The 12,734-nt window shown below is 47.9% G+C and overlaps 1 protein-coding gene across 4 annotated transcripts in view; it reads right to left on the minus strand.

Annotated features, from left to right (window-relative positions):
- The window catches only part of CIITA (class II, major histocompatibility complex, transactivator), a 58,764-nt gene that overhangs the window by 28,822 nt on the left and 17,208 nt on the right, over positions 1-12,734 (minus strand). For 3 of the 4 annotated variants that reach the window (XM_014544187.1, XM_014544190.1, XM_014544189.1), the window contains exons 2-5: positions 5,345-5,491; positions 4,993-5,088; positions 1,551-1,613; positions 1,293-1,373 (exon numbers count right to left, since the gene is read on the minus strand). In XM_014544187.1, coding sequence (XP_014399673.1) covers positions 1,293-1,373; positions 1,551-1,613; positions 4,993-5,088; positions 5,345-5,491 — 387 coding nt within the window. Of the gene's footprint in view, positions 1-1,292; positions 1,374-1,550; positions 1,614-4,992; positions 5,089-5,344; positions 5,492-9,871; positions 9,940-12,734 lie in introns of those variants that run through there. The other variant, XM_014544188.1, reaches the window with a different exon arrangement.

Below are 12,734 nucleotides of genomic sequence, written 5' to 3' on the forward strand. Positions count from 1 at the left end.
GAGAGAGAGCAATATATTGAAAACCTATTTGAAGAAATAATGACAGAAAACTTCCCCTACCTGGTGAAAGAAATAGACTTACAGGTCCAGGAAGTGCAGAGAACCCCAAACAAAAGGAATCCAAAGAGGACCACACCAAGACATATCATAATTAAAATGCCAAGAGCAAAAGACAAAGAGAGAATCTTAAAAGCAGCAAGAGAAAGAAACTCAGTTACCTACAAGGGAATACCCATACGACTGTCAGCTGATTTCTCAACAGAAACTTTGCAGGCCAGAAGGGAGTGGCAAGAAATATTCAAAGTGATGAATAGCAAGAACCTACAACCAAGATTACTTTATCCAGCAAAGCTATCATTCAGAATTGAAGGTCAGATAAAGAGCTTCACAGATAAGGAAAAGCTAAAGGAGTTCATCACCACCAAACCAGTATTATATGAAATGCTGAAAGGTATCCTTTAAGAAGAGGAAGAAGAAGAAAAAGGTAAAGATACAAATTATGAACAACAAATACGCATCTATCAACAAGTGAATCTAAGAATCAAGTGAATAAATAATCTGATGAACAGAATGAACTGGTGATTATAATAGAATCAGGGACATAGAAAGGGAATGGACTGACTATGCTTGGGGGGGAAAGGGCTGTGGGAGATGCGGGAAGAGACTGGACAAAAATCGTGCACCTATGGATGAGGACAGTGGGTGGGGAGTGAGGACGGAGGGTTGGGTGGGAACTGGGAGGAGGGGAGTTATGGGGGAAAAAAGAGGAACAAATGTAATAATCTGAACAATAAAGGTTTAATTAAAAAAATTAAAAAAAAATAAAAAGCTCATGTTGGCTGCCAGATTGAGGAGGCAGGGAGACTGAATAGGAAGCTCAAAAAGGTGCAGGTACTTGCCACGGGCACAGGGAGCATAAGTAGCAGATCCAGGATTAAAACCCAGTTCTTGCTGATTCCAAAACCTGCACTTGAAGAGACCTCCCCCAAATACAGGGGTGTCAACTAAGGACGAAAGGGAAGCCAGAGCCTAAAGGTCCTTTGGACATGATAGTCAACACAGCCAGTGACAGAGACCCACCAGCAGAGTAGCCGTTTGTGCCTGGGCCGTCTGCTTCCTCCCTGGGTCACCAGGGGGCAGTGGTGAGGGGAGAGGCAGGTGGGACACCCATACCCAGGTGGATTAGACAGGACTTAATGAGGGAAGGGGCTGAGAGCCTCAACAGGCTGTGAAGCGAAGGCAGGGCCAGGAGGCAAGCAAGACTGGGTAGGACCAGGGAGGGGCTCACTCACGTCTTTTCTGACTCTTTTGTGCTGCTTCCTCCAGCATCTCCACACTCTCGCTGATCATTTCTTCTAATCCTATGTGCTCGACTATGGAAGAAAACCAGACACCAACATGCACAGTCAGTGGACACCCCAGCTGAACCCGTGCTGTCCCTCTGTTGGGAAGGGATCTGACCACCCACTAAAGAATGGCCTTCTGGCATTACAGTGCTCCCCAAGGAACAAGGAAGGAAATGTGGACTGAGCCAAGAGCCCCCAACTTACTGAAAATGTCTTTGCTCAGGCCCTCGAACTGGGAGTCCTGGAACACATACTGGTCCAGTTCCGCTGCCCAGACAAGGAAAAGTGCAGTCAGTGAGTTCTCAGTCATGTTTGCTGAATGAATAATCAAATTAATGAAGGAACACTGAGCCTTCATGGGCCCTTAATCTAACTGAAGGGCAGGGGTATGTATCCACAGAAACTTATCTATTGCTCTAAAGGAGTGCAGTGCAGTGTGGATGAGTTGTCAGGGGGGCTTGAGTTTCAATTCAGTGCTCTCCCCCACTATGCCACCTTGGGCCAGTTACTTAACCTCTCTGGGCCCCCATTTCATCATCTGTGTCATGAGAATAAGTAATGCCTACAATCCAGGGACCGATGGTGAGAATTAGAGGCTCTGCATTTAAAGCATTCAACACAGTAGTCAGTACACAGTAGGCACTCAATAAATGAAGTGGCTAATTATATGAAGGAGAATGTGGTTTGGAACCAATAGGAAGACAGCGATCATGGCAGGAGGTCAGGGGAGAGAGTGGGATGGGGCAGTCAGGGAGGGCTTCCCAGAGGAAGGGATCCTGGAGCCAGGCCTTGAAAGATGGGGCAGAGCCTGAGAGGTCAAGAGTGGGGGCTTTCTGGATATTTGGGGTACGTATGGGAAACTCTGAGAGACAGGTATCTGCAGGAGAAGTTTCATGTTGGAGAAAGTTAGGACTTAATTTTATAGATAATAGGGAGTCATTAAGGCTTCTGAGCTGAGGAATGGAGTAAGGGCAAAAATTATGATGATGATGATGATGATGATGATGATAAGGGTGATGATGACTATAGGGGTGGGGTGGTACCTAACACTTATTGAATGTATACTCTTTGCAAATTCCTTTTCTAACTGCTTTACACACATACATGTATTCAATCCTCCCCAGGATTGAAAACCTATTTGAAGAAATAATGACAGAAAACTTCCCCTGCCTGGTGAAAGAAATAGACTTATTTCTGGGGAAAGTGTGATTATTATTCCCATTTCTTACGTATATGGAAACCAATGTAATATTTCAGGATGTCTCAAATGATTGCGTGCCCAGGAGCAAACCCACAGACCTGAGGAGCTCAGGCAGTTCCACTTCCTGTGTAGATGCCCCTTCTGGGAGAAACCCCCAAATCCTAGTGATGCCCAGCTCCTTTACTACAGCCTCCCGCTGTGAGGAAGTGTGAGTGCCCTCCGCCCCAAACACTTCTGCTTCCTGCAAGTAAATTCCCAGGAAGAAAGGAAGCAGGCAGGCTCTCGGTTCTGTAATTTGAGACACCTCTCCATCCTCTGCCCTGGCGTGACACTGGACTGTGCCCTGGGAAAGACCAGCCACATTTGTGCTGACCACAGGCCTCCTGAGTGACGTGCTCCTGGGGCTGCCAGGAAAAGGGCAACTAAGAACAGCTGTGCAGGTTGTTCAGTGTACAAGGTGCCCAGCCAAGAGGGCAAATGGGGGGCAGGAAATTCAGCCGGCACTTTAAATATTTTAAAATTGATTTTAGGGAGAGGAGAGAGAGAAACATCGATGTGAGAACTATTGATTGATTGCCTCCTTCGCACACCCCAAACCAGGGATCCAACCCGCAACCTGGGTAAGTGTCCTGACCAGAAATCGAACCTGCCACCTTTTGGTGTACAAGACGACCTACAACCAGCTGAGCTACAACCAGCTGAGCACATGGCCAGGGCTCAGCCTGCACTTTAATAGCCAAGTGGTTACTTTCCGGTGGGGGCTGTGTCTTCCAGAACAAGGGCTGCCTTTTTCCACCTCAACAATGTCTCTGTGTGGGATAGTGGTGGCTCCGGTGAGGAGGGCTCCTTACCCCACCCAGCCCCAAACAACTACAATGCAAACACCTCTCCCCCAAGACTTCCGCCCTTCTGAAAGCCTCGCTCTTTGTAAAGCTGCAATCCAGCCTCTCAGCTTAGGCCTTAGCAAACCTTCCCACCCCAGATACTTCCCTTTTTGTGGTTAAGTGTAAGACCCTGAAATGAGAAAGGCGTCGGTTAGAATTTCAGACCTGCCCATGGCTATCTCTAATGCAGGTTTGGGTAGACTGCTTCACCTCTGAATTTCATTTCATTATCTGTAAAATGGAGATGCCAATAATGCCCACTTCCACTGTTGTAAAGGATGCAACACATCTGGTGATTAGAGTAGTTTGGCTTACGGGCTGGGGAGAATGGGAGGGAAGGATGTATAGCTTGGGCTTTGTTCAAAGGGAGGAAAGAACAAGAAACAGAAAAAGGGAGAGAAATGGAGGCAAAGGATGTAAAAGTGAGGTTTTGTTTGCCTCTGGGTCATTAGTGGAGGGGTCCCTTTCCCTCACTTTTCTCCATCTTCTTGGAGTCCGCGGCAAATGGGGGGCAGGAAATTCAGCCGGCACTTTAAATATTTTAAAATTGATTTTAGGGAGAGGAGAGAGAGAAACATCGATGTGAGAACTATTGATTGTCTCCTTCGCACACCCCAAACCAGGGATCCAACCTGCAACCTGGGTAAGTGCCCTGACCAGGAATCGAACCTGCCACCTTTTGGTGTACAAGACGACCTACAACCAGCTGAGCTACAACCAGCTGAGCACATGGCCAGGGCTCAGCCTGCACTTTAATAGCCAAGTGGTTACTTTCCGGTGGGGGCTGTGTCTTCCAGAACAAGGGCTGCCTTTTTCCACCTCAACAATGTCTCTGTGTGGGATAGTGGTGGCTCCGGTGAGGAGGGCTCCTTACCCCACCCAGCCCCAAACAACTACAATGCAAACACCTCTCCCCCAAGACTTCCGCCCTTCTGAAAGCCTCGCTCTTTGTAAAGCTGCAATCCAGCCTCTCAGCTTAGGCCTTAGCAAACCTTCCCACCCCAGATACTTCCCTTTTTGTGGTTAAGTGTAAGACCCTGAAATGAGAAAGGCGTCGGTTAGAATTTCAGACCTGCCCATGGCTATCTCTAATGCAGGTTTGGGTAGACTGCTTCACCTCTGAATTTCATTTCATTATCTGTAAAATGGAGATGCCAATAATGCCCACTTCCACTGTTGTAAAGGATGCAACACATCTGGTGATTAGAGTAGTTTGGCTTACGGGCTGGGGAGAATGGGAGGGAAGGATGTATAGCTTGGGCTTTGTTCAAAGGGAGGAAAGAACAAGAAACAGAAAAAGGGAGAGAAATGGAGGCAAAGGATGTAAAAGTGAGGTTTTGTTTGCCTCTGGGTCATTAGTGGAGGGGTCCCTTTCCCTCACTTTTCTCCATCTTCTTGGAGTCCGCCCTGGAGTCTGTTCTTTTAGCCCTCGCCCCACAACCCCCTTGCCCTGATTTGTGAGAGAGGGGCTGTGGCTCATGGTGAATGGGGGAGATTAACAAAAGAGGAAAAACACCTTTCCCCTTAATGTCCTTTTTCTGGGCTCGGAGTATTTTCTCACCGATATTGGCATAAGCTTCCTTGGTCTCTTCATCACTTTCTATGTCGCACAACAGCCTGCTGAACTGCTCGCAGTTGATGGTATCTGTGTCAGATTCTGTGGGGAAAAGCCCCTTGAATGAGACAGGAGAGATCTGGGAAGAGGGCTGGTGGGGAAGGCGGAAGAGAGGAGCAGGAGCGGGGCTGGGCTGGGAGACGTTCCCAGTGAGAGAGCCAGCCTCCTGCCAGGGACAGGAGCTGTCCGCGGTGCTGACCGGAGCTCCGTGGCCCGCGCTTACACTGGTTGCTGCCAGTCTCCGCTGCAGGTTGAGGGTGGAGAGGGGCTTGGGAGGGACGGAGGGAGGAGAGCGCACCTGAGCAGAGCTCCATCTCTTCCTCTCCAGCCAGGTCCATCTGGTCATAGAGGTGGTAGAGCTGCAAAGGGTCGGCATTGCTGTTGAGCAGCTCCAGGTACCCACCTTCTAGAGGCCCCAACTCCATGGTGGTACACTGTCCACTGCCTGGAAGGGAGACACAAGTGGTCATCTTATCAGATGTTGAAAAGATGCAGAGAATTAACATAGTTACCAGCTGAGTTACTTGGTAAAGGCCGGGGTTAGGGTAGCCAACGAAAGTGCGCAAAAGAGCTCAGTCAGCTCCTCTTATATGCTCAGGACATGGGAAGAGGACGCCATAGTTCCTTCCTTCAAAAAACTTACAATTACACTAGGAAGATGCTCATAACACAGGAGAGGAAACTGGAGAAGTGTAGAGTCAAGACATCTTACACATGGTAAGCCAGGAGACCCGAGTTCCACATGCTGCACTGCCATAAATGATGACAGCTAGGACAGAGAGCACCTACTATGTGCCAGACCCATAGGCTAGTACACTTACTCCTCACATCAATAACTATATGAGGCAGGTATTATCACTATCCTTATTTTGTACTATGGCTCTAGGGGAGAATCCTTCCTTGCCTCTTCTAGTAAACTAAGTCTCTGAGAGATGAAGTGACTTACATAAGGTAACCCAAATCCAAGTGGAACCAGGATTTGGTCTGGGCAGACTGACTCAAGGACCTACATTTAGCTGTAATGCTCTACTGCTATGGGTGACCTTGAGCAATTCTCTGCTCCTCTCTGTACCTCAGTTTCCTAATCTGTAAATTGAAGCAGTTGGGGCAGATTTTCTGTAAGATCTTTCATTATCCTTTGTTAAAGGCCATAGAAAGTACCTTAGATGCTACTTCATTTAATCTTTAAGATAACCTTGGACATGTCCACACAAAAACTTATGTGTAATTCGTAACAGCCAAAATAATAGAAGCAACTTAAATGTCCATCAATGCATGAATGGGTAAAGAGGATGTGGTAAATCCATACAGTGGAATGTTATTCAGCCATAAAAAGAAATAAGTATTGACATATGCTACAACATGGATGAAAACTGAAAACAATCATGCTAAGTGAAAGAAGTCAGACAGAAAGGCCCGCATATCGTATGATTCCATTTATATGAAATATGCAGAATAGGCAAATCTTTAGAGGCAGATAGTAGATTAGTAGCTAGGATTGGGGTCGAGTTGTGGGGGGAAATGGGGAGCAACTGTTAATGGTACAGGGTTTCTTTTGGGGAGGATGATGAAAATGTTCTAAAATTGACTGTGCAGAGGATTGCACAACTGTGTGAATATACTAAAAAGACCATTGGATTTAAATGGGTGAATTGTATGATGTATGAATTATATCCCAATAAAGCTTTTATTTTTTTCCACTGATTTTATTTTTTTTAATAGCCAGGGGAAGGGAGAGAAAGAGAAAGAAACATCTATGTGAGAGAGAGACATTGATTGGTAGCCTCCAATCCAGGTATGTGCCCATGACCAGGAATCTAACCTGCGACCCTTTGGTGTGAGGGCTGGCATTCTAACCACTGAGAAACACCAGCAGGGCAAGTTTTTAAAACAAAACAAAACACTAACCCTGGAAGGTAGGCTAGCTCCAGCCAGCTAAAGCCAATTTGAAGCCTCACCTGTGTGGCTCCAATACCCCCACCTGCTCCCTAGTTCAGGTAGTCTACTGCTGCAACAAACCACCACAAAACGAGCACCTTAAAACAATACAGCCTTATTCTCTCACAGTTCTGTAAGCCAGAACTCCAAAATCAAGGTGCTGACAGGGCCCTGGTCCCTGGAGGCTCTGGAGGAGAATCCTTCTTTGTCTCTTCTAGCTTCTGGGAACTGATGGCATTCCTTGGCATGTGACCTTGTTGGCCATGCCACTCTAATCTCTGCCTCTGTGGTCACATCACCTCTTTGTGTCTCAAAGTTTCTGCCTTTTTCTCATAAGGACACTTGCCATTGGATGTAGGGCCCACCCGGAAAATCCAGGATGATCTCATTTCAAGATTCTTAACCTAATTACTGCAAAGGCCCTTATCCAAAATAAGGTCACATTCTCAGGTTCTAGGGATTTGATGTGTTTATATCCTTTTGGGTGCCACCATTCAACGCACATGGGACACAGATACATATTGGAAGGAATCAGAGGAAGCTTCTTGGAGGAGGTGAGAGAAGAGCTGGCCTTGAAGACCAGGGATGTGAGAGAGCCTTCTGAGAACCCCCATCTGGCCCAGAAGAAAGCAGAGTTAAAATGGGGAAGGACGGTAGGAGGGTAAGATTGTGAGAAAATACACACAACTCACTACCTTCCAGGTGCTCTTTTCCTTTCACTCTCAACAACTCTCACTACTGATGGGAGGGGGGTGGGGGGATCTCAGCACAGACCCAGAAGTCACAGAGAATGGACTTTCCAATCCAACAGAGGGCCCTGGCTGGAGTTGCCTATTTATAATGCGTTAGGCGGTGGTAACAGGAACCCAAACAACAGGTTTGCATCAGGGCCCAGCCAGCCATGACTGGAGGAAGCATAACTGAAAGGCCAAGCTACCGCCCTTTTCCTGGGCCAAGGCGGGGAGGCAGGGAGACAGAGGAGGGGGAAGGGCTGCATCTCTCCCAACACGTGGCCTGAGAGCCCCAAGAAATCTACCATTTTCTCAAGGATGGGGTGGAAAGATGTCCCTGCCCCAAATCTTGCCTGTTGCCTGCCTCCCACTTTCAGTCCATGCTACTTGTTGGGAGTCTACTTTGTAGCAATCTGCCTCTTTTTCCAGGCAGTTAGGCTTAGTGCTAACAACCCACAACTGAGTGCTAACAACCCTCTTCGCCATTACCCTGCGGGACCTTTGGGAGCGGGTCTCCACAAACCCTCACCAATAGACAGGCTCAGCTTCAAACTTTGGGCAATATCACTAAATGTGGTCAAACGCAAGAAACTACACTGACAAAGAGAAAGAAGGCAATTCATGGAAGTTTTGGAGTCAAATTGCCTGACTCTGAAAACACTGCTACCGACCAACCCACCCCAACCTGGAAAGTTCATTTTTTAAACCTCTCAGAGCATCAGTTTCCCCACCTATAAAATGGAGATTAAAATAACTGGTTACTCCTAGGGATTAGGTAAATTAATTCATGTAGTGCCCTTGGGAGGTGACTGGTGCTTAGTCCGCACTTAATGAATGGAAGCTTAGAACAGCATCCACATATACATGATGAGTACAATATGGGTAATGACCATTATTATTATTACTAGTGGCCTGGTGCATGAAATTCGTGCACATTAAAAGGGAATTAGAGGAAATATTTTAATATTGCTATTTGCCCTTTATAATAGAAGTGTCAGAGATAAAAGAAAATTAGTAAAATGTGTATGAAATTCTTCCTCCTGTCAGAGTCTGGGGCGCGCCGCGGGACCCAGAGTCAAGTCCTCACACACCCGCGTGCACCTCAAAATCACGTGAGACCCAGACCCAGCCGCCCCCACCCCCATTGGGTGAGATCCAGACCTGGCCGGCCCCACCCCTGTCAAGCCCCGCTGGGTGGGGGGTGCAGCTTCAGGTCCCCCGGCCTGGCACCAGGGTGGGGGGTGGCCTTCAAGTCCCCTGTCAAGCCCTGCTGGGCATGGGCATGGCTTGAGGTCCCCCGGCCTGGCGCTGGGGCGGGGGGCGCAGCCTGAGGTGCCCCAGCCAGAGTCAGGGGTGCATCTTGAGGTCCCCCATCAAGTCCCACTGAGCAGGAATAATGAAGCCTACCTTGAGGGACCCTCAAAAGGCCAAGGGGGGCTCTGTGTGGTGCACCAAGCCCTCAGGAGGCCCACAGTCAGAGGAAGCCCATTAAGTCTGAGCTGGGACTCAGACCCAAGAGTCTAGGCTCCTAGTCTAGATCTCCAGCAAGGCCACAGTGCCTCCCGTTCATGCCAAGATCTACTTGTCTCTCGGTCTAGCTCTTCTCCCCTCAAGTGGTCCCACGACCATGTTTCCTGTGTCTCTAGATCAGCAGTTCTCAACCTGTGGGTCGCGACCCCTTTGGGGGTCGAATGACCCTTTCACAGGGGTCGCCTAAGACCATCGGAAAATACATATATAATTACATATTGTTTTTGTGATTAATCACTATGCGTTAATTATGTTCAATTTGTAACAATGAAAACACATCCTGTATATCAGATATTTACATTACCATTCATAACAGTAGCAAAATTACAGTTATGAAGTAGCAACGAAAATAATTTTATGGTTGGGGGTCACCACAACATGAGGGACTGTATTAAAGGGTCGCGGCATTAGGAAGGTTGAGAATCACTGCTCTAGAGGCTTAGGATATTATTCAAAGGCCCCTCAACTGGACCCTTTCTCCCACCTGCAATTCCAGGGAGGGGCTGATGGCAGAGATGGCCCTGGTCACCACACTGCAGAGGAGAGAGGCCCCTTCAGCTGCCCAGCACAGGGCAGACCATAGAGGCGGAGCCCTGGGAGGGCCGGCCCCTGTCCGTCTCACTCACCTAAACCTGGGTTCCAGCACGTGGTGGGCTCCCTCCATCAACAGGAATGATGTATAACTAGAATTCACAGGTGCCTTCTGAGTGCCAGGCACCAAATGACATGATGTATAAACATGACCCCATTTAGTCTAACTCACACATTAGCTATTTGTATTCCCTTTCCTCCGAGGAAGAATCAGGTTCAGAGAGTGGGGAGCTGGGTTCTGAACCAACTGCCCAGCTCCCAAGTCTTAGCTTCTGCTAGTCACTCTTGGCCCCCAGTGCCCCTGGGGAGGTGCCCTCACCCAGCGAGAGAGGATGTGGGTGGCAAGATGATTTCTCCTTTTGAGGAGCTTCTGGGGCGCAGCAGAGCAGTCTGTGTGTTTTTGGTAAATGGGCAGTATTTTTAGAAGGTCCTCTTTGAACCCACCCTCCCTCCCGGGCTACCACCTTCCACATCCAACTGAAAAAAAGTTCCTAGTCCTTTTGCCACCAAAAGTCCCTTCTGGGGATCAGTTCTATCTTCATTTCAGACTATACTGTAGGTTTTGAAAGAGTGTATGCACCAAAATGGTTTCTGAAATAAAAATTCATTTTTTCTCCCCCCCCCCCCCCGCCCCGGGGAAATCAAGCATGACCAGAATGTCCTCAGTCAGACCCGAGCAGCTTGACGTTCCGTTTATGTAGCTCTTCTTGTGTCAACATAACATCCTCCCAGGAAGAGGGCATATATCTTTGAGGGTCTGAGGAGGAATTGAGAGGGAGAAAGGGGCTCCTCTGTTGCCCCCCAAAACCTTCAGCACTGCTCTGCACTGCAGTGCAAGAGTATGAGAAGGGATACTTCCCTACTTGTTGACTATGAACTTCTCCTCTGGAGGAAGGAACGGAAAAATCTCAGAACTGTGTGTCTAGAGACATGGGTTTGAGTTCCAGCTCTACCTTTGATCTTTAAAAAAAACTATATATATATATATATTTCAGAGAGGAAGAAAAAGGGAGAGGTAGGCAGGAACATCAATGATGAGAGAGAATCATTTAATGGCTGCCTCCTGAATGCCCCTCAATGGGGACCGAGCCTGCAACCCAAGCATTCACCCCGACCAGGAATCAAACCGAGACTTCCTGGTTCAGTGGTTGATGCTCAACCACTAAACCATGCCAGCCAGGCTATCTTTGATCTTGAGTTCATTTCTTTACCCCTCGGAACCTGAGTTTCACCAACTGGGTGTGGGAGTCCATACAGCTAAGGCCTTTTGGGAGTCTAGATTTCTCATGCCTTTCCCCTTTCTATTCCCCCAAGGCCCCCTCAGCACCCTCATAACAAGCTGCTTCCGGAGGTCAGACAGTGGTAGGAAGCAGAGACCCAGAGATACTTATCTACCACAACCAGCACCCAATCAGCATCTCTGTGGGTCTCAGGTCAAAGAAGTTCCTCTTTCCTCTTGCACCCTGCAGTCCTCCAGATAAACACAAAGAAACCTCTTGCCTGTTTTTTTCTCTCTGTAACACAATGATTTACTGAGCATCTCCTACAAGAAAAGCACCGGCTCGGGTCTCCAGGGCCCCTAAAGAGGTTTCAAAATATCATCCCTGCCTAGAAGGGTGTGGTGCAGACCCGGGTAATATTTTAGAAGAGGGACAAAATAGGATCATAATAGTACAGGGGTTAAGAAGGTGAGCTCTGGGTTCAAACCCCAGTTCCACAGTAACTGTGTGAGTTCACACGGGTGACCTAGCCTCTCTGGGTTGTGAGGTCTACTGTGCTGGTTTGGCATCGCGTGTCTACCTCATCTGTTTGCTGTGACTCGCCTACAGTGATACATCAGGACGTGCTTCTAAGCTGTAAGCTCCACAATGAAAACAGCAAGTTGTCACTTGACACTGTACAACCGGCAAAAATTGGAAAGCTGGGCAATGCTCTCAAACGGGCTGGAGGGAGAGGGCTGATGTGACCGTCCCAGAGAAGAACCCAGACCACGTAGCATATCTAAGGATGTGGAGACCCTACAACCCAGCAATTCTGTTCTTGGGTCTGTGCAGCTCCAAGAACTATTCCCATAGCTCTACAAGGACACACATCTGAGGATACTTACTGCTGTGCTGTGAGTGGTGACAGGGAGTTGGAGGCCACCTGTCGTCCCTTGCTGGGAGAGGGACAGGAAAAAGTAGCCACTACAACCCATGGAGGATGGTGCAGCGATTAGAAGCAGCAGACCAAATGCACACAGAGCAACACGGGTGGACTGTAATAACACAGTACAGAGTTAAAAAGTAAAAAAAAAAAACAGGATAAACTCTGGTAGCCCAGTTCTAGACATGCAGAGTGACAACATGCACATACAAAAAGCAACACATATTCTACAAGAACACATACAAAGAGGAGGAAGGAGGTAAAGGGGGTCAAATATATGGTGATGGAAGGAGACTAGACTTTTGGTAGTGAGGTTACCATGCAGTATACAGATGATGTATTATAGAGTTACTGGTATACACTTGAAAATTCTATAATGTTATTAACTAATGTCACCCCAATAAATTCAATTTGAAAGAAAGGACACATATAAACAAAAGGACACACACTGAATGCGTTGGAATGGGTGACAGAAAGGGAAGAGGGAAACTGAGAGTTGCCTTATGTGGACCAAAGACCATAGAGTGCTATGAAGTGAGGTGTGTAGTTAGCAAGGTTGAAAGGCTCCTGAAGTTTATAAGAAACAAAGCAAAGCCAAACACGATGGACGCTGCATGGGGTGGAGTATCTCTGTGGCTCCCCAACAGAGCCTGGCACCTATTGATACTGGGAAAGGAACACCTGTACTCTTGAGACCCTGTAGGCTACCCCAGGAGGGGCAATCTGGGCCCAAGAGCCTGCAGTTCTGGGGGG

The sequence above is a fragment of the Myotis brandtii genome, unplaced genomic scaffold, assembly GCF_000412655.1.
Source record: "Myotis brandtii unplaced genomic scaffold, ASM41265v1 scaffold355, whole genome shotgun sequence".
Lineage (NCBI taxonomy): Eukaryota > Metazoa > Chordata > Mammalia > Chiroptera > Vespertilionidae > Myotis > Myotis brandtii.